Source organism: Esox lucius, chromosome 19 (assembly GCF_011004845.1).
Source record: "Esox lucius isolate fEsoLuc1 chromosome 19, fEsoLuc1.pri, whole genome shotgun sequence".
Taxonomy (NCBI): domain Eukaryota; kingdom Metazoa; phylum Chordata; class Actinopteri; order Esociformes; family Esocidae; genus Esox; species Esox lucius.
Window position 1 is genome coordinate 5,723,795 of NC_047587.1, and position 20,089 is coordinate 5,743,883.

The 20,089-nt window shown below is 42.3% G+C and overlaps 1 protein-coding gene across 11 annotated transcripts in view; it reads left to right on the forward strand.

The window, feature by feature from the left end:
* mical3a (microtubule associated monooxygenase, calponin and LIM domain containing 3a) overlaps positions 1–19,876 on the forward strand; it is a 69,020-nt gene extending 49,144 nt beyond the window's left edge. For 2 of the 11 annotated variants that reach the window (XM_029115125.2, XM_029115134.2), the window contains 8 exons: positions 21–115; positions 2,450–2,500; positions 3,547–3,654; positions 4,107–4,200; positions 8,174–8,224; positions 16,916–17,015; positions 17,139–17,212; positions 17,384–19,876. In XM_029115125.2, coding sequence (XP_028970958.2) covers positions 21–115; positions 2,450–2,500; positions 3,547–3,654; positions 4,107–4,200; positions 8,174–8,224; positions 16,916–17,015; positions 17,139–17,212; positions 17,384–17,568 — 758 coding nt within the window. In that variant the 3' untranslated portion in view covers positions 17,569–19,876. Of the gene's footprint in view, positions 1–20; positions 116–199; positions 356–2,449; positions 2,501–3,224; positions 3,317–3,546; positions 3,655–4,106; positions 4,201–7,484; positions 7,539–8,173; positions 8,225–14,696; positions 14,763–16,915; positions 17,016–17,138; positions 17,213–17,383 lie in introns of those variants that run through there. The other 9 variants (XM_034288252.1, XM_034288253.1, XM_029115113.2 and 6 more) reach the window with 9 other exon arrangements.
* Positions 19,877–20,089: the final 213 nt, after the last annotated feature.

Below are 20,089 nucleotides of genomic sequence, written 5' to 3' on the forward strand. Positions count from 1 at the left end.
TGTGCGTTTCTTCTTCCCAGATTTGAAGTCGCGCAGAAACATGAGCTTTTCTGAGGACTCGGATCTGTCATGTGACGACCTGCTGGAAAGGTCTTCCCAGAAATCTAAAGCAGATGTGAGTTTCACTTTTTATCAATCATCAGTTTACTGTCACTTTTTTGTGTTTTCATATGTTGACATAACCTTTTCTTAATCCAAGCGGCATACGGACATTTTTGACCTAGTATCAGGCATTCAAAAGGCAACCATAAAGGAGAAGGTAGATAAGGAGAGAAAGGAATCGGGAAAAGAAAGAGAAAGGGAACGAGAACGAGGTTGGGACATCAGTAGAATTATAGCAAAAGATGGAGAAAAGGTACTACAAGATGTGCACCAGTGGGAGAAATACTTGGGAATTTCAAAAATCATCAGAAATAAAATGACTTTTCAGTATTACATTTGAGCATGTAAATTTTTCTTTCATCTAAAATCATCCCAGAAACTTCAAACCAAAACCGTATTGTAGAAGATATAAAAACATTCTTATGTCCTACTAATTTAATTGGCATTTTATCCTGTTTGGGGAGGGGTTGAATTTACTTCTTTACTTGTAAATCGTAGTATTGAAAAGTCACATTTTACAGGATGATTTGCATTTATGATCCAGAAAATGTTGAAATTCAAGTGTTAAGTCCGCTGCTGCTTTGTGTTTGTGGATGGATATACTGTAGAATAGATGGAGCTCAGGGCTGGCAGTTCTCATCCTGTAAGCAACTTTGAAAAAAGAGGCAGCTTTTCCAACTGTTAGTATTATTATAATTTTTTGTCTGGGTTATGATCTCAATAGACTCCGAACATATAGCAGAACTTCAATGGCCATGGAAACAGCCTCAGTTTCCTTAACACTAGAAACCCCAAATGCCTACACCAGTTGGCGTTTGAGTTTGTAGTTAAAATGAAACTGCCAGTTGGAAAGCTACACCTTCCTCCTTCCATGACTTTTCCTAAATAGGCGTGTATTACATTATTCCGTTGTTAGAATTCTAAACTCACAAACTGAGAACTATTTAGAGACACGCCACTTAGCGTGTTCCCTAGGCAGCCGCTAGTGGTACCCAGGCGCTAATCACCCCTCACTGAATGAATGACGTCAGTGGATGAATGCACGATACTCCCAGATGAATGATCAGAGCCTTGGTTGAATTTGAATGAACTTTCAAATTAAATACAAGATTTCCATTAATTAGGCTATTATTGAAACATAATACAAACGATATAGGCTACTCGACAATTCGACATCAACTCGGCAGCCCCGCTAGAACCCCCAGGAGAGACCTGCAAAGACGCCCTGTTTTTGTATCCTATTCATTTGGAGAAATTGACCTTGTTTTTTTCTAAAACCTCCTCTTGGTTTGTCAATAACTTATTCATGTCACCTATACACACCTTCTACACCAGTAATCCAAGGGACTAGAGCTATGCATTGGCATTGAAATCAACTCAATAGCCCCACTAGAACCCCCAGGAGAGACCTGCAAAGCTGCGCCGTTTGCAGCCGATTCATTTGGAGAAATGGAGAAATGGACTGAAATACTATAGTCTATGTTCTTACAAATAGTCGTTCTTTGTATTCTTTTCTTAATACTTTTTTTTCCCCATATGTGATAAGACCTTCAATACAAACACATTTTTGCATTTTTTCCAAATTCCAAACCATTTAAAGCAAACATATTCTGTAATACATATTCTTTGGATTATTCTATATAGTTTGATAACGAACCAGTAGATGAACTGATGCTCTGGCTGGAAGGTGATGTGTATGCTAATAGGGACGATTCGTATATGCTAATGACGGGAAACGGCGTTCGGCTGATACTGTGGGTCTGAAAGGCCTGGCGGTCATACCGTGAATCCAGGCACCTAGACAGTATTGGTCTTAGATTGCAGGATAAATGTATCATCTCATTACGTGCAGTTCTGGCCCTGTAGCGTCATTGTGGAAGATCATCCTGTATCCAGAAAAGCTTCCATGCTTTTTGTGTTCTGTGGTGTGCTTATTGTTTTTGCTGTAGGTCTTTAGAGATGTGATGTTGATTAGTTTAGTGACCGTTTCGTGAGGTGAAATAGTATGTATTCTACTGTATGTTATTCTACATGTTTGCTTAGATTGCTCTTCTAGTAGCAGTCCAGATAATTTAATTGTTTTGTTCCTTGCTTCTTGAACTTCTATTTAAATACAAAAATTTGAAGGCATAATTCATGTTAATAATATGGATTCCCAACTCATTATTTTATCCTTGTCCTTGTGTTCTTGGGTGGCCTTTAACACTGCCTGTTTGATTGTCCCAGTAATTGGGTTGAAAAGGTCGTTTTTGTTTGTTGATTGATTTAAACATGACATTAATCCATTTAATCATTCCATATGTTTGTTTGTTGTTGTTTTTTTCCTGTTTGTTTTGTCTTCCCCAAGTCTGTTTTTGTCCCTCACGCATTGGCGTTCAAGAGAGCGTACACCACAAAGGTAGTGTGTACATACTTGTCCACTGGTTCTTGTCATGTCACCCCTGAGCATGTGCCAACTGTTTCACTAGTCTAACCTTCTCCACCCGTTTGGCCACAGCGGCCATCCTGACCGCATAACTAACCGATACTCTTCAGATGCATGTTACCACCAGAATCCCCATCTCCCCCTTCTCTGCTGGAGTTCCAAACTTCTGCTCTCCTTAACTTTTCTGGTCACAATGGATGACAACTTCCAATATTCCAATTCAGCCCTGTTCCTTTGTCTGCTCCAGTCGGGTGTCAAGCTGCTTATTTTTTGTCTGTACTGGACTGGTGTTGTTAACCTACCTAATGCTGCCGCCACTATTTTTCCAGTGCCACTATTGGATCCATTTGGATTCCGACTACTTCTCCGTGACATGTTTTTTTTCCTCTAGCACTCCAGCCTGTTATTGTGGATAGAAACTAAAAGAGAAGGATAGCCTTGTTAAATGTACATGTAATGACTCAATTGCAGCTTTTACTTACATTCCAGAGAACATGAAAAGGCTTATAGATTTGGGAAGTATTACGATTTAGACACATTTTAATGTCTTTAATGTGAAAATTCAAGGTACTTCAGACACTGGTAGTTTTTGTGGATTAATACGTGTGTGTGTGTGTGTGTTGTGTGTGTTGTGAACTTTGTATTCTGACCAATATATTAGATCAGCAAATTGTACCTAGTCTTCCCTTTCTTCTAGTTTCTGAAGCCAGGGTGCCCTTCTCATATCCAGTGGTATTCTTTGGCAAAACTCCTCCCAGAACCAGTCACCAGTTTGCCACTTCCGAATGTGTAGGATCACTATGCTTCTCTCCCAAAAGTTTCTCTCCCATGTGTTTTACTGCAGTTCCATAGATTGTGGATTATGTTAGTCACCCGTGTACTGTAGGTACTTTTCTACACCACCCAAGAAATCATTCTGAAGAGTGTTCCCTGTCCTGGTCTGTGCATGGTGGGGTTCCCATGGTGCCCTGAGAGAGCATCGGTCTCAGACCTCTAATATTCTTGTAATATTGTTTCAGAAAACCTACACAGAGGAAGAGCTGAATGCCAAGCTGACACGGAGGGTACAGAAAGCCGCTCGGCGACAGGCCAAGCAGGAGGAACTGAAGAGGCTGCACAGAGCCCAAGTAAGCATCCAATATGAAATGTTCATTCAAAGAGGAAACAAGGTGTTAGCTGGTTGCTGTGGTTGAGCAACTATTCTCTGTATGACTACTGTCCAACTTGTGAACCAAAACCACATAACTGAATGAATTTGGCAAGCCCAGCTCTGATGTCTTTTGAAGATCTTTAAAACATAACTTCACGCAGAGATCAAGACAATGCTAATGAGCTGTGCACCCGCTGTTTTTTCATGTATAAATATTTGATGATACCAAAATTCACCAAAGCGTGAAACAAATCCAACTTTGAAGAAATTCATTGTTAAAATAGTTTCAGACATGACCTTTAAATCTCTGAAACTCTTTGTGAAGGAAACCGTGTGTATAGTGTGGAAAGTGTGGTTTATAGTGTGCGCTACGACATGTTCATTATCTGTCTGCTGTGATTTATTCTGGCCTTTCGTTTCTTCCCTCAGATCATCCAGAGGCAGCTGGAGCAGGTTGAAGAGAAACAGAGGCAGCTGGAAGAGAGGGGTGTGGCTGTGGAGAAAGCCCTGCGAGGGGAAGCAGGTACCTATCTGTCACTCATTTATTGCATATTCTTATTGGGTTACATCCCTAAGGGGTGTGGTCATACTTTTTAAAGGATAAGGTCAGGGAAAGTGTCTGGAAATGTTGATTCTGTTTTTTATCTGTTTGTTTAATGTGTCCTAGTGAGGTGTAGATTATCCTTTTAAACGCTTTTTGATATCTATTTCGTGGGTAATACGTTACGTTATGTTATATGCTAATATGCTTTACTTGTATATAAATTACACACACTATATGCTACAGACTAAACTGGACACTGTTTGCCCCTGAATTTTCTAGAAACATTCTCAAACACCTCATACTTATATTTTTCTCTAAACATGCATTGACAACTCTTATGTAGGGAAACTGATTGTGAAAGCAGCAATTCTGCTTATCTCTCAAGCTTGAATCAAAAATGTAATTGGGTAAAAACCTATATATTTTTTTACAAACCAGCACCCAGTATACTGTCAGATGTATATCCTACTCTTGGTCCATCTGGATATGCAGTGTCTGGATACTGGCTATACCTGTTACTCTGAAACAATACATTCAAACTGTGCAAGACAAGGGACTATCACAGACATCACTTGTCATAACTGGTTACTGTAAAACAGTACGGGTCATAACTGGTTACTGTAAAACAGTACGGGTCATAACTGGTTACTGTAAAAAACAGTGCTCAGCCACAGGCGCCCCACATGCCAAAGCTGTGGTTGGTCTCTCCATATTTTTTGATTGGAAATTGCTGTCAAATTCTCTACAAATTAATTAATTTAGAAAATATGTTCCCAAATATAAGATACTTTGTCATTGGGTCATGATGTAATAAGAGGGGCACTGTAGAATTCTGCCGCTAACTTGTACAATACTACATTTTAAGTCATGGCATGACGTGCTCTTCTCTTACCAAACAAGACAGGCATAGAATTGGCTAGTCCACGAGGAAAATATGCGAGTTTTCCTCTGAGAGTGTCTGTACAATGTCCGAGTATGAGATAAGTTAATGCAAACCAATAGATGGATCAGCCAGAGGGTTTCAATATATAAAATCTCTGTCACTTTGAAAGAGAAGATTAACTTAAAACATGTATTTTAGCCATTTATGCTAGTGGCAAAAATATCTTTACAAATTCCACCTTTAAGGTAAGAGATGTACAGTGGCTCTCAAATATTCACCCCTTTGGACTTTTCCACATCTAATGTGTTACTATGTGAAATCAAAATGGATTTAATCAGGGTTTTTTGTCACTGATCAACGCAAAGTGAAAAGTTGTGATTATCCTTAATTACGATCAGCAATTATCAGCTATTGTCATATGTTATGAATGGGATTGAGGACCTGGCTTTGACAGGGCCACTTCAGGACATAGACCTTTTGGTTTTTAAACCACAGCAGTGTGGCTTTGGCTGCTGGAAGATAAATCGTCTCCCAAGTCCCAGATTTCAGCCGGGTTTTCTCATAGTTAAATTACTATATGCACAGTGTCTCCCAGCTCAGTCATGGAAGACTGTAACTTCTTTAGGCCTTAGTGGCCTCTTGGTGGCTAGTGCTCTTCTTGAGAACGGCCTACACAGACTCACAGTTGGGCCACATTCTCTCCATTCTTCAGCAATGGACTTTACTGTGCTCTGGGGTACATTCGATGCATTTAACCTGAAATCATGTGAAACCCCTTCACACTACTTTACTAATTATGTAACATCTGGTCGCACAACAGCTCATTCAGGTGTGTCATAGCGAAAACAAATTGTAATTGTAATTGATTTAGTACACATTTTTATTTGTCAGTTTGTAATCATGGACATCAGTGAAAAAGGTAATATCCATTTTCATTTCATGTTGTAACACAAAATGTGGAAAAACCCAGTAAGGGCTTTTTTTACAGTGAGAGACACTGTATGTAGAATTATATGCAATATATATGTGTTTATATATATTTTTTTATATAATCTGTCAATTCCAGAACACTGCAAAAACAGGCCAATTCTTGCTACCTCCTAACATGCAGTGCAGTACCAGTCAATAGTTTGGAAATACCTACTCATTCAAGGTTATCTCTTTTTACTGTCTTCCACGTTACAGGATAAAGACATCAAAACTATTATATAACACACACGGAATCATGTGGTTACCAAAAAAGTATTCAACAAATAAAAGCACATTTACATTTTAGATCCTTCAAAGTAGCCCCCCTTTGCCCTCATGAAGCAGTCACCCGGAATGCTTTTCCAATGGCCTAGAAGCAACTCCCACATACAGTATGCTAAGTACTTGCTGCATTTCCTTCACTCTGCGGTCCAACGCATCTCCGTTGCGTTCATATCGGGTGATTGTAGAGGCCAGGTCATCTGATGCAGCACCATCAGTCGCTTGTTTGGTCAAATAGCACTTACACAGCCTGGAGGTGTGCTTTGGGTCATTGTCCTGTCGGAAAACAAATTATGGTCCCATTAATTGCAAAACCGATTGGATGGCGTATCGCTGCATAATGTTGTGGTAGCCATGCTGGTTGAGTGAGCTTTGAATTTTAAATAAATCACTGATTGTCACCAGCAAAGCATCCCCACAACTCCTCTTCCATCCTTAACAGTGGAGACCACACATACAGAAACCATCCATTCACCCACTTTGCTTCTCACAAAGACACGGCGGTCGGAACCAAAAATCTCATATTTGGACTCATCAAGCCAAAAGACAAACCTTGCTGTCTATAATATGGACTACTACTGTACAGGCATAATGATGGTCTTCTGTGTACCAACCATACTTTGCCACAACACGACTGAATGGCTCAAACAGGTCAAGGAAAATTCAAAAAATTTACTTTTAACAAGGCATCCCTGTTCATTGAATGGCATTCCAGGTGACTGCCTCATGAAGCTGGTTGAGAGAATGCAAAGGGTGTGCAAAGCTGTCATCAAGGCAAAGGGTGGCTACTATGAAGAAACGACACAATGAAATGTGTTTTGATCTGTTTAACACTTTTTCTGGTTACTACATGATGTGATATTTCATAGTTTCAAAGTCTTCTATATTCTGAAAAATAAAGAAATGCACTTGTGTTTAAACTTTTAACTGGTACTGTAGTTTCACATATTTTTTGGACTCCCAAGAGCAGGACCAATTATATTACAGCCCTGGGGTTTAGGTTTCAATCTCATCTAATCTGGATTTAGTAGTTTTCTTATTTTCCCTCAAACTTTTATTTTCTCACCAGCTCTCTCAAACTTTTCATCTCAAATTGACTTTAACCCCTCTATCATCTACTCTTTTAAAGGATTGTATAAAGGGACTTATTGTACTTTACCAAAACAACAGAAAAGAAGATCAGGTATTAGATTCATTCTAGTTGATGTACTGTAACACCTGTACCGTATGTGCCATTTTGTGGTCACACACTGCAACAGTCTCCCATTTGATCTTTGCACTCATTTTTTCCCCCTGTCAGTCAGTGTCTAAGCTGCATGCGACTTGGAGAATGTCTGTGTGTTTCAACATAGATTTGTGTGTTCTCACACTGGATGTGGTTGTCCGCGCCACATATGGAAGGCCCCAGTACAATCTGGCCTGTAGGGCTTACATTTGAAACATTGGTTTTAGGTCAACGTCCTAAATTGCTGTCTACTTTTTGATGAGGCCCATTTCACCCTTGTGGTTCTGTCAGATGAGTTCCAGGTACTATGACACTCCAGATCTGATGTTCCCCCTGATATAGGTCAGGCCTCATACACAGACATAATTGAACAGTCATGTAGAACGCCTGTCAGGCCATCCTGTCACTATGGAAAATGCCATGTAGTACAAGTCAATGAATGTATTTGATTGGATGTCGTGGTGAGTTTGAGTGTTTGTACTGTATGGGCGTGTGTTCATGCATGTCCCTCTTGTTGCTGATTGGTGGGGCCCGTTTGTCTGTTGGTGTGTGTCTATGCAATAACTCATACCTCTAATATATCCCTGTTGTAGACTATTGGGGAGAGTCTAATTACAGTGAAATCCTGGACTTGCATCTGGGCGGTATGTATTTCAAATCTGTCGCTTTCAACTGACTAACAGCTAACCCACCACCTGTGTTTCTTTATCTTCTGTTCTGCTGCTCTGGTGCTTCATCCTTCTAGCTACAGTACATCCCTGCTGCGGCAGTGGAATTACCCCCCTCTGATCCATGCACCACTTCATCTGACAGGCACTTACCACACACACAGATCAGACTATCAAACACTCCTCTCAGCTTCTTCAAAAGTCATTAGGACATTTTTCATAGACTTTGATCATTTTAATGTCAGCTTGACTCTGCTGATAGCATGGTAACATTTTACATTTTATGAATTGGGATGGGGTACGAGTTCCATAATCATGAAACTGAGCAAAAACACACACACACACACACACACGCGCGCCAACCATTTATACACACACTTAACATAAGGTTGATGTAGAACCACACAAACACACTGCATACAAACACAAAACTCCTCACTTCCTTGCAAAGTGTTGCAACCCTGTCCCTTACTGAACCCCAAACCGTTAACTAAACCGCTGCCCTGACCCTTCACTAACTCCTACTCCTCCTTTAATGAAGTCTTTAACTAATCCCTAACCTGACCCTTGACTTGCTCCCAGCCCTCCCCTAATTGAGCCTTTAACTTAACCCCTAATAGAGCCTTTAACTTTAACCCCTAACCTGGTACTTGACTAGCTCCTATCCAGCTAGGTGTCCCGTCCTACCTTTAAGCAGCTCTCTCTGTGGACCCATGTCTACCCACGTCCTGCTTCTCCTCTAACTCTCCCATACCTGCTGCGTTGCAGAACTCCCTGTACTGTCTGAATGTGTGATGAGAGACACTGACACCCAGTTCTTTTTACAACACTGTTTCCCCAAAAGTTGGGATGCTTTGTAAAATGCGAATAAAAACAGAATACAATGATGTGCAAATCATTTATCCCTAAATTTAATTGAAAATAATACAAATACATCAAATGATGAAGCTGAGAAATGTCATTGGTTTTGGAAAAATACAAGCCCATTATGAATTTGACACCAGCAACACATTTAAAAAAAAAAGTTGGGACAGGGGCATGTTTACCACTGTGTTGCATCTCCTCTTCTTTTAAACAACACTGTTAGAGTTTGTGAATTGAGGAGACCAATTGCTGTAGTTTTGAAAGTGAAATGTATTCCTATTCTTGCTTGATATAGGATTGCAGCTGCTCAACAGGTTGGGATCTCCTTTCATCATATGTTTCATTTCATAATGCACCAAATGTTTGTAATAGGGGACATGTCTGGACTGCAGTCAGGCCACTCAGGTTAGTTTAGCACCCAGACTCTCTTACTATTTTCCCTGAAATAGACTGATTGGCAGCATACAGTATGCAATACCTGTATATATTGGTCAGCATTAATGGTGACCCATGCCATGTGCACTAACACACCCCCATGCCATCACGGATGCTGGCTTTTGAACTGTGCGCTGATAACAGGCTGGATGGTCCCTCTCCTGTTGCCAATGGACCTAATTAGTTGTGTGATGTTCCACCAGGTTTCGTTTTTTAGCATTACGTAACTTTTCCAGTCTCGTTGCCCCTGTCCCAACATTTTTTAAACGTGTTTCTGCCATCAAATTCTAAGTGGGCAAATATTTTTCAAGGAACAATAAAATGTCTGTTTCACTATTTGATGCGGTTGTACACCCTGTCTGTGATGAAAGGAACTGACACCCTGACCTATTTACATCCTTTACTGTACATGTCTGTGATGAAAGGAACTGACACCCTGTCCAATTTACATCCTTTACTGTACATGTCTGTGATGAAAGGAACTGACACCCTGTCCAATTTACATCCTTTACTGTACATTTCTGTGATGAAAGACACTGACACCCTGTCCTATTTACATCCTTTACTGTACATGTCTGTGATGAAAGACACTGACACCCTGACCTATTTATATCCTTTACTGTACATGTCTGTGATGAAAGACACTGACACCCTGACCTATTTACATCCTTTACTGTACATGTCTGTGATGAAAGACACTGACACCCTGTCCTATTTACATCCTTTACTGTACATGTCTGTGATGAAAGACACTGACACCCTGACCTATTTACATCCTTTACTGTACATGTCTGTGATGAAAGACACTGACCTCTCGTAGTTGTCCAGTTCACTGCTTATGACTGGAGATCTAAATAGTACTTTTTAAAGGGGCTCTATTTGATGCATTGTGCCTCACTGGGGCCCATAGGGGCCAATCCCCACAAAGGTCAGTGTGTAGATCATTTCCTTCAGGAAGTATTCAGTCCCCTTGACTTTCTCTGGATGTCATTGTGTTATAGAATTCATTTATAATCGATTTCAGTTATTTTATTTGCTCTCGGTCTACGCACAATACTCCATAAGGACAAAGCAAAAACACATTTTTAGATATTTGTGCCAATTTATTGAAAATTTAAAAAAGTGAAATATCTCGTGTGTGTAAATATTTAGACCCTGAGGCATGGCACTCTAAATTGAGCTCAGGTGCATCCTGGGTCCTGTCCTGTACATCCTTGAGAAAATTCAATTGATTGGACATGATTTAGAAAAGGCACGCTCGTGACTTCATGGTGCACCAGTGTGAGAGAAACATCCAAGGATCTCTTCCTAGACCTCATAAATAGAATTGTCTCAAGCCATAGACCTGAGGAAGGTTACAAAAAATTGCTAAAGCTTTTGAAAGCTCCCAGGATCAAAGTAGGCTCCATAACAGAAGAAGAGCCAAGGCTCTTCCTACTGCTGGCCATCCGGCAGTATTAATTAACCGGGCAAGAAAGGCTTTGGTCAGGGAGATGACAAAGAACACAATGCCCACAGGAGAACCTGTCAGAAGGACAACCATCTCTGCAGTACTCCATCAATCAGGCCTTTATGGTAGACTGGCTGGACGGAAGCCACCTCCGTGGGAACATAACCCTGGGAATTAGTGGTGCTGGAGGAGGCGCAGACCCCCTGTCATAGTCTCAGCACCACATGACGGCATTTCCAAATTCATTTTTGTAGTTTGATGGCTGTGGATGTGTGTTGGTGCGACGCTGGGGGCTCGTCATGTGTCAGGACCTGGGAACCTGTCGTCAAGTCAGATTGTCTGTGTGACGTGACTACCGACCGTGTTTTCACTTGGTCGTTATGAGGCAACAAACAATACTATTTGGAGAAAGTGAAGGGGTCTAGAATTTCTAGAATTGGAGGTCCTGCTCTTCATTGACAACCCCTTTGAAAGCCATAACAACAATCAAACAGCTTTGACATTTGCTGGCCATTGCAGGCTTCCAGACTGACTCAACTACTGAATGAGAGCATGATGTGGTAAACCGAAATCAGCACTATTACAACATCGATATAACCTGTGGCTGAATAATCCGTTTTGTGTGGTAAGCCAGTGAACCGTCCCATGGCCAAGATGGTCTACGCTGTTCTTTCCACTATTGTTGACTGGCTCGTGACAATTCATACATAATACATAACATGTGAAGTCGTTTTGGCAGCATTTATAAAGGTAATTGCCAGTGATGTGTTAAATGCATTAATCAACCATTGAAACTTTCTTGCCTGTCTCCTATTGAATCTTTGTCCTAACAACAGCTAAGGTCCACGTTTTACAGCTATATATAATAACTTGCTATTGCTATCTTTTTTTATCAGTCCAGTTAATAAACAAACCTAACAGCCCCGGGTTTCTTTATCTAGAAGTCAGCCACTGTAAAGTAACGTTACACAGAACAAATTTGTGTTCGACTGATGTTGACAATTGAAACCGGGATGAAATGAAATAATGCATATAACATTAATTTGCCATTAACACGATATGAATTCATTATTAGACAACAGCTTGACTTGAGCTTCACAGTTTGCCTTGATAAAAAACATTATTTTTAGCACCTCCCCTGGAGCTCTCTGACGTCCCCCTGGGGAGGCGCGCCTCACTCTGAAAAACCCCCGGCTGTAGGCCAACGGGACCTTTTTTATTTATCTTATGATCGCTGGAGAACCAATCATATGGCAGAACACATCAACTTTCCCACTGTAAGTTAATGAAATAGTGTCGCTTCATGCAGATTACAATTGGTATATGGCCTTTTTCTTGAAGGGATGAAACATGAAGATGCAAGCCAAATAGGTAGGCGCACGTCACCTCAAAGCATTTCTCAGAAATACGGCAAATTGAAACGTTTGGCATGCTCCAGTGTTTTAATTAAGTATCCCCACTTGTCAAAACTAATAATAACCACACCTATTTAACTGTTCGTTCATTATGCTAATATATAGTAGCCATTTCATACCATTCTATTTAATACATTTTTTTGTTACTTTCATTTGCTTCCTCTGCAAACTCACTAACAGCTGATATAATTTCACAGGAAAATAAAAAGGTGTGTAGTAACTAAATAACCAATTCGTTTCAGCCTTTGCTGACAAAGTTCCAAAGGTCCATCATGGTTATGGATGAAATTGACCAGGCTACCGTGGATGGTTTTAATTCTATATACAGTTATCTTCCTGCACTAGAATCAATTAATATCAGTTTTCTGAATTAGTCAAACCATGTGCATATGTGTTTTGAATGTTTGTTTTGTTGTTCAGTATTCTAATGTAGTGAATCTGTGGGGAACAAATTAGTTGCGCTGTATTTAAAAGGGTTGAACTAAAACTTCCTAAGAAAATCCATTAGAAAGCAAGTGGGTTTTGAGCAGATTAATTCAATTGAATTTGAGCTTGCAATGGAACCACTCCTCCAAAAGCCTGTTCCGAACCTGTGTAAGGCAAGTCTGAATACCAAATGTGTTGAAGGACTCTTTTAACCATGTCTTGAGGTCCAGAAATATGGGCATAGGGGTCAAATGTAGGGAGCCATTTGTAATGCCGTTTGTTATTGTCCGACAATTCCATCATACTGTGCAGACAGGTTGTCATGGTCACCACTCATTAGACAGGAGATAGCGTGGAGTTTTCATAACCCCTGGGAACGTCAATCTGACCCCAATGATGTGATGCCATTCATAGCCCCCTGGACAATGTTCCGCTTCTCCTGATAACCAGGCCTCGGTACAAATACAGGCAACATGAAGGTTTAGTTCCTTGGTGTAAATTACTCAAAGGTAAGTGTGTATGGACTTTGAGAGAACCCACTGAACCTATTGAGAACCCATTCTGCAGGTTGTGGGGTCTGGCCTTGGTCCCGGATTGCTCTATGTAGACTGGCATCTCTAGCAGTGTGCTCTCTGAAAGGCTGTTCTTGAACGCAGCATGGCTGTGCTGTGTGTAGAACCCTGCAGGGGGTGCTAAATGCTTGCGAAGGAGGCTGGTGTCATGCTTTTGCTTGGCACGGTTGACTGCAGCGACGCATCTTGCCGATCACTCCACCTACAGTTTGCCCATGTTCACCTCCAATGGGCACGCTACAATCCATTCATCACACACTGTGGTTGCGTGAAGCCGCGGCGTAGTGGGAATGAATACATTGTAAAATGTGACAGAGCTGTATGAGATGGCCCGTCTTGTTTGGGTTCTGATTCTACATGGCAGTACTTCCATCACTTTCTCATCGTACTCCTCCTCTGTGATAGTTCCTCGTGGTCCCATCATTCCATTCCCTCCCAGCTCTTTCACCTAGATCTCACATTGTTCAGTGTGTCCTGTGTATTTCCTGTGTCGAGGTTGGACCGTGTATGACGCCGTCCCTCCTTTTTTCACTCGTCCTATCAAGATCCTTCCCTTTCCCACTGTTCCTGTCATGCGGTCTTTGAAGACACCCCCTTGTTCAGTAAATGACTGGTGCCTAGTGCAGTTTTGTCTGCACATGACAACTTACTATATCTGGTAGACAGCATGACCTCATTTTCTGTCAGAACTTTCTTACAGAAGCTCACACACATTTTTACAAAATGCTAATTTGCACTTCAAAAGTAGCCACAACAAATCCTAGTTATGTTGTTTACCTGAAGAACCTGAAATATCTTCAAAGATGGAATCATTAAATTATCTAAGTGGGAACATCATTCTTTGATAAATAAAAAGCTGTTTTTATTTTGGATTAATTCCAATTTGCACAACACATTATACAACACTGGTACCACCACATTGAGCTTTATGGACACACTTCTGTCTTGCTTAGTTTGAAGAGTATCATTCTGAGCATAGCTGATTTATTTTTTTTCTTCCTGTTTTCTGGAGTCTTGTCACTATCCTCTGTGTCTCACTCACACCTCACAACTGATCTTTCCCGCCTCCTCTCTCCAGGTGCTTTCAGGCCCCTTTCTCCTAGTGCTGGCACGCTCCTTTGATTGTTTTCCTCACTGTTCTTTCTTCCTCACCATCCCTCCCCCTCTTCCCTCCTTCACTTCCTCTACACTTTTATTCTCTGTGTCTATCTTCTTCCTTTATTCTCTCTGTCCTCCACCCCCTCCACCCACTCCTTGGCACTCTTTTCCCTATGTTGTGGGAGTAGTTGAGCCCTTTGTCGGGACCCCTCGCCGAAGACCTATCTCCTTCTGCCCCTGCTGTTCCCCTGAAGGTAACGTAACCTATTGCCACGGCAACAGCCCGCCTGGATCCTCTGAGCAGGCCCCTCCCCCTGGCCTCCTGAAACTCCAACCCTTCTGTGTGTCCTGGCTCAGTAGATTTCCCCCAAGAGATATCCCTAATAGTCCTATCACAATGCACGCCCTCACCTCCTATTTACATTCCCTCACCTGCCGGAACGTTCCAGAACACAAGGACAGGACGCGTCTGTGCTGCTGTCGGTTTGTTGACTTGCTCGTAGACCTAGTACACACAGAAGTCTGTAGTGTTTTGTTTTCTTTCTTCAGCTCACTTACTCACTGACTGACCTGAATCACCAGTGTAACGCGGTCCAGAGACCTACTCCCAGGTTAACTGTCTCAAGTAGAACATGCAAAGCATACATACGAACACACCAGCCTTAGTTAAGGCCAGAGTAAACTGTTTTCTGAGTGGCCGCCTGTCCAAAGGGAAACTAGTCCGCTTCAGACCGTGTTTCATCAGCGGCATGTCCTCTGTTAGCTGTTGGACATGAAGGCCTTCTGCATGACTGGTTGGTCTGCTCTGTGTGCAGTGTGTGTGTGTGTGTGTGTGTGTGTGTGTGGCAGACTCAGACTGTGTCACGCCGTGTGTGACGCGTCATTTCAGGACCGCCTGGGATACTGTTGCTAGCACCTGTCTCCGTCCAACCGCTCCAAGCCTTCTGATCAATGTGACACTCTAAACATGCCCGAGTGTGCTCTAGTTTTATTTAGGTTGGTGTGTGTGTGCGCGTGTGCATGTGTGCGCGTGTGCATGTGTGTGCGCGTGCGTGTGTGTGCGCGTGCGTGTGTTATGTTGCTAACTTTGGCTCTTCTCTCCTGTTCTGGGAACCTGGGCTGAGGGTGGTGGACAAGACTCAGAGAGAGAAGGGAGGGAGAGAGAGAGAAACAAGCCCACGGTTGGATAAGTTAGCAAACCCACCTGTTTCTGTCTCCTCCTCGTCTTGTCTGAGTTCCTCTGTTCCTCTGCTTTGCCTCTCTCTGTCCTTGTCTGTTAATCAGCGACAGCCAGCAACCGCGCCCAAGAGCACAGCCATTCGGTTTATGTGTGTACTGTGTTTTTCCTTTTCTTTTTGCAAGAGACTCCACCACTCCAGCTAAGTATGTCATGCTGCATTAACGGTCTGCCCCCCTGTGTCTCATCGAAACCGCTTGGCTCCACCTGTGTGCTCCAGATAAACAAACGACAGCAGACTTCGTATAGCATCGCATGACCTGGCCACCTCTATGGTGGAACAAGGGGGAATGTTCCGTGGTCCCTGGCCTGTGGCTGAATTGGCCCTTGACTGCAGTAATGCTCAGGCAGACCTCATAAGGATGTAGATTCACTACTGTTCCAAATTACACATCGCAGCCGCCACCATTTGACCCAGAAGTACAAGCTGTAGGCAGTATTAAAATAATCCAGTGAAACCACTCTGTGTTAATAGGATCTGGCAGAATCCTTTTTTCTGCCGGCGGTTCATTTCTGCATGAGGAGATGTAGAACATCCATTGAGATAAAACTATTCTGGTGTTCTAAATCTGTGTAAGATTTCCTGGGTACAGCGTGGTGGAATAGCCAGGTTTCCTGGCCTGCCCCCCTACCAATGGGCCTCTTTGTAGAGGGGATGCCTCACTTGGTGGTCCTCGGCAGCTCAGTGGCTCTTCCAACACCAGGATGCTGTTTGATTCCCAGAACCATCTGTATGTTAACCGTGTATGCAGGCATGACTGCGAGTTGACTCAGTTTGGATAAAAATAATCTGCTTAAATGGCATACTATATCATGTGGTTTAGAGTACGGGAGCAGGGGGGCTGTTTTCTGACGTCCAGATTGAGTGACACACAAACTCAACATTGAAACACCCGTTTTTTCCAAATTTGAAATCTCCTCCACGCCATCTTCTGTGAGCGGTACGGCCAGACTGTCCTGAGCCCTGGTCGACTGTCTGGCTGGTCCATCACCCCCCCATCTCATCAGCCATACCCACAACAAAGACATCTGGCTTGGCTGTCATTGCATTGCCTGTGTCAGTGTCTGCATCGGAGCCCCCTGGGGCCCCCTGGAGCCCCCTGGGACCCCCTGGAGCCCCCAGTGCCCTGCGGTTTCCCCTCACTTCCCTTTCTCTGTTGCTTCTTCCAGGAATGGGCAAGAAGGACGACCCCAAGCTTATGCAGGAGTGGTTCAAACTTGTACAGGAGAAAAACGCTCTAGTTCGATACGAATCTGAACTGATGATATTGTGAGTAAACCGTTAACATTCTTCCATCAGAGACATGATTTAGGCATCTAGAGAAACGGCTGTGGAGAATGTTAGGCCGTAAGTGCGACAGTTGGGTTTAAAATGCCTCTTTCTGTCCCCCAGTGCACGGGAACTGGAGCTGGAGGATCGGCAGAGTCGACTGCAGCAGGACCTGAGGGAGCGAATGGCAGTTGAAGGTGACGATCTGTCTTTGCCTGAAGAGAAATTATTGTGCAGCATAAAACATCGAAATACGTGAAAAACACAGGAGCATGGGAAATTAAATCTAGGGCTTTAGCAAATTTCGATTACCTAGGTGACCTTTCAGCGTCCCGTTTCTCTCATTTTCAACCCCCTCTGCTCATCAGATCACCTGAAAACAGAGGCGGAGCTGGCGCAGGAGAAGCACATCCTGAATGAGATGCTGGAGGTGGTGGAGCAGAGGGACTCCCTGGTAGCACTCCTGGAGGAGCAGAGGCTTAGAGAAAAGGAGGAGGACAAGGACCTGGAGTCCGTCATGCTCTCCAAGGGCTTCAACCTCAACTGGGCCTGAGCAGCAGGAGGAGAGAGACTAGATGCACCATCCACCCTCAAGTCCTCTGACACCCTAGCCTGTCCCTGTGTCAATGTGTCCAGTGTGGCCCCCACCCGCTGGAGCGCTCTGGAATGTTTACATGTCTCCCCTGTCAGAAAGCGGGCATCAGGACCTCCGTTCACGTCTCTCCCTCCTCGTGGTGGGAGGAGCCATCTGGACCTCCCCATGGGAGAACCGTTGTTTGTTTTTCTTTCTTTTTTTTTACACATGTTTTTTTGCTATACAAAGCTAAGGGAAGAATGAGGTCAGGTCCTGCTGATGTAAAGGAATGAATTGTAATGTGTAATACCTGTTTGTTTGTACTGAATGTGTAGAGGACAACACATTAGAGATGGTTTTAGAGGAGGGCGTATGCCTTTGACCTTCTGACTGTTACGTGGTTTCTGTGGGAAGGGGGTGGACCAAAGCCTCTGGTCTCACCATCGGGCTCCAACTAACCTGACGTAGCAGGCGTTTAAGGAAAAACCTGAAACTGGTTCTCCAGTATAATTGTCTTGATGAAAAGGGATGAAAAGGGGGAGGTTCTTTTCTGCACTGTTCAAACAATCCAGTAAATGTAGAGGAGTTAAGATGAAGTGTTGGCTTGTTAATGTTCAATAGTGGAAATATCGTCACAGACTCCATTTTTCCTAAAAACAACCCAGAATGTCCGCTTGTTGGATTGAGCGCAGGCTGGTCTCAACCTGACCTCTTGACATCCTCTGATATTGGGACTGCAGATTGAGAGAGGGATATCCTCTGCTTGAGCTGCCCTTACCTTACAATTTACACTCTGACTTCCATGTTGAGGAGCCAGTGAGGATGAGACACTAAAAGACCCCTAGATTTTTTTTTGCACAGATTCACACTTAAGGATCAATGCAATCTGATCACTTGGTCGATTTTAATTGTGTATTTATTAGCAATGTTTTTACAGAGAACGTGAGTGAACTGTTTTTGGAATTTTCTGCTTTCATGCAAGAGTGTCCTATCTGTGCTGGATGCTGGCGGGATTGCTTAAAGCCATTGACAGTGACAAAACAAACTGAAAACTCCACTACCCAGAAGCCATTGTGTGTCAGGACTGGAGGCTGCTGTAAGCTCATTGGGTAGCTGTGTCATCATGTGTGTGTTCAGCATCACAGTCTACTTTAAAAGAAAGTCTGAACTGACTAATCTTCAGTTCAGATCACCTTGCATCAGCAAAATCTGCTCAGAGGTATTTGTATATCAACCAGTCACAATGAACCCATGATACATTTCGATGTTGATACAGCTATTGTCTGTAACAGTGACAGCTGGTGTGAGTACTGAGGCTGTTGCATAGATTAATTTACACCCCTCAGCAAGCGACACACTTAACACATCTCTTGGTTTCCTAGTTTTGAATGTGGCTTTTCTGTCCAATGCCTTTCACAGTTTATCACACTGTGATGTCCATTAATAATCAGTTACCTTAATACAGTAGACATAAAATATCCATTAGGTTAGACATGTATTTCAGTGAAATGAATTGGATCTCAGAATGAATCCTTTTGGGTTTACACAGTGTATCATTGCACACCATACCTGTGTGTACGGTAGCTTCATTCTGTTATCGTCCTGATTTCAAAAGTGAACTGGCTTACTGGTGTCAGTTGGGTCAGTTGTTGTGCTGCAATTTCTAGAGGATAAACAGATCATAAACACAGCCTGTTTTTGTTGTTCTTGGGGTATGAACTGCTTTGGATCAAAATGCCTTTTTCACTTCCCTTTTTTTCTTATTTTACAGTTGTCATTACAAGTTTTACACTTTCTACCAATACTTTTTTTTGTTGTTGTTGTTAAAATCCTACAACTACAGGTTATCAAACGGCCATGAGTAGGATTGAAGACAAAGCTGCTTGCTTGCTCAAAGTGAATCACTTTTATTCAGTCACAAGAGCAACATTTGAACATTGCCTCTGCCAAACTGTACATCTTTGTTTAGTCACCATTTCTTCTTTTTGATGTATTGAGATAAACGCAGTGAGAATTTGTGTAAAATTTTAACTGGGCTGTGAATACAAAAAAGTTACTCAATTTCAAGGCTTGTTCGTTTAGATGGTGTGTGAGAAGTCTGACAGATTTTATTGATATTTATTAACATGTGTGCAAATTGTATTATATGTAAAGAAAAATGAATCCTAATTTTTAAAACTATGTTGACACATGGAATATGTAAATGCTTCTTCATGTAGCTAAAATGCATAGGATGTTGGATGTACAGTGCTGAAACGGCAATAAAACATGCAGCTGTACTTTTAAAGAGAATTATGTCTTTTATTGATTGTATAGAATCCTGCCTCTAAACAATCTACATTTCGCATTTCAATATCAAACAGAACTATTTACAATTAAAACTGTTGGGTGGAAAAAATACACCCCTTATCCTAAATGTCATAGGCAAATTCATAAGTGATGTGAGGCGTTACTAATTTAAAGTGGATTCCACCTGTGTTATCCACCTGTATTATCCTCG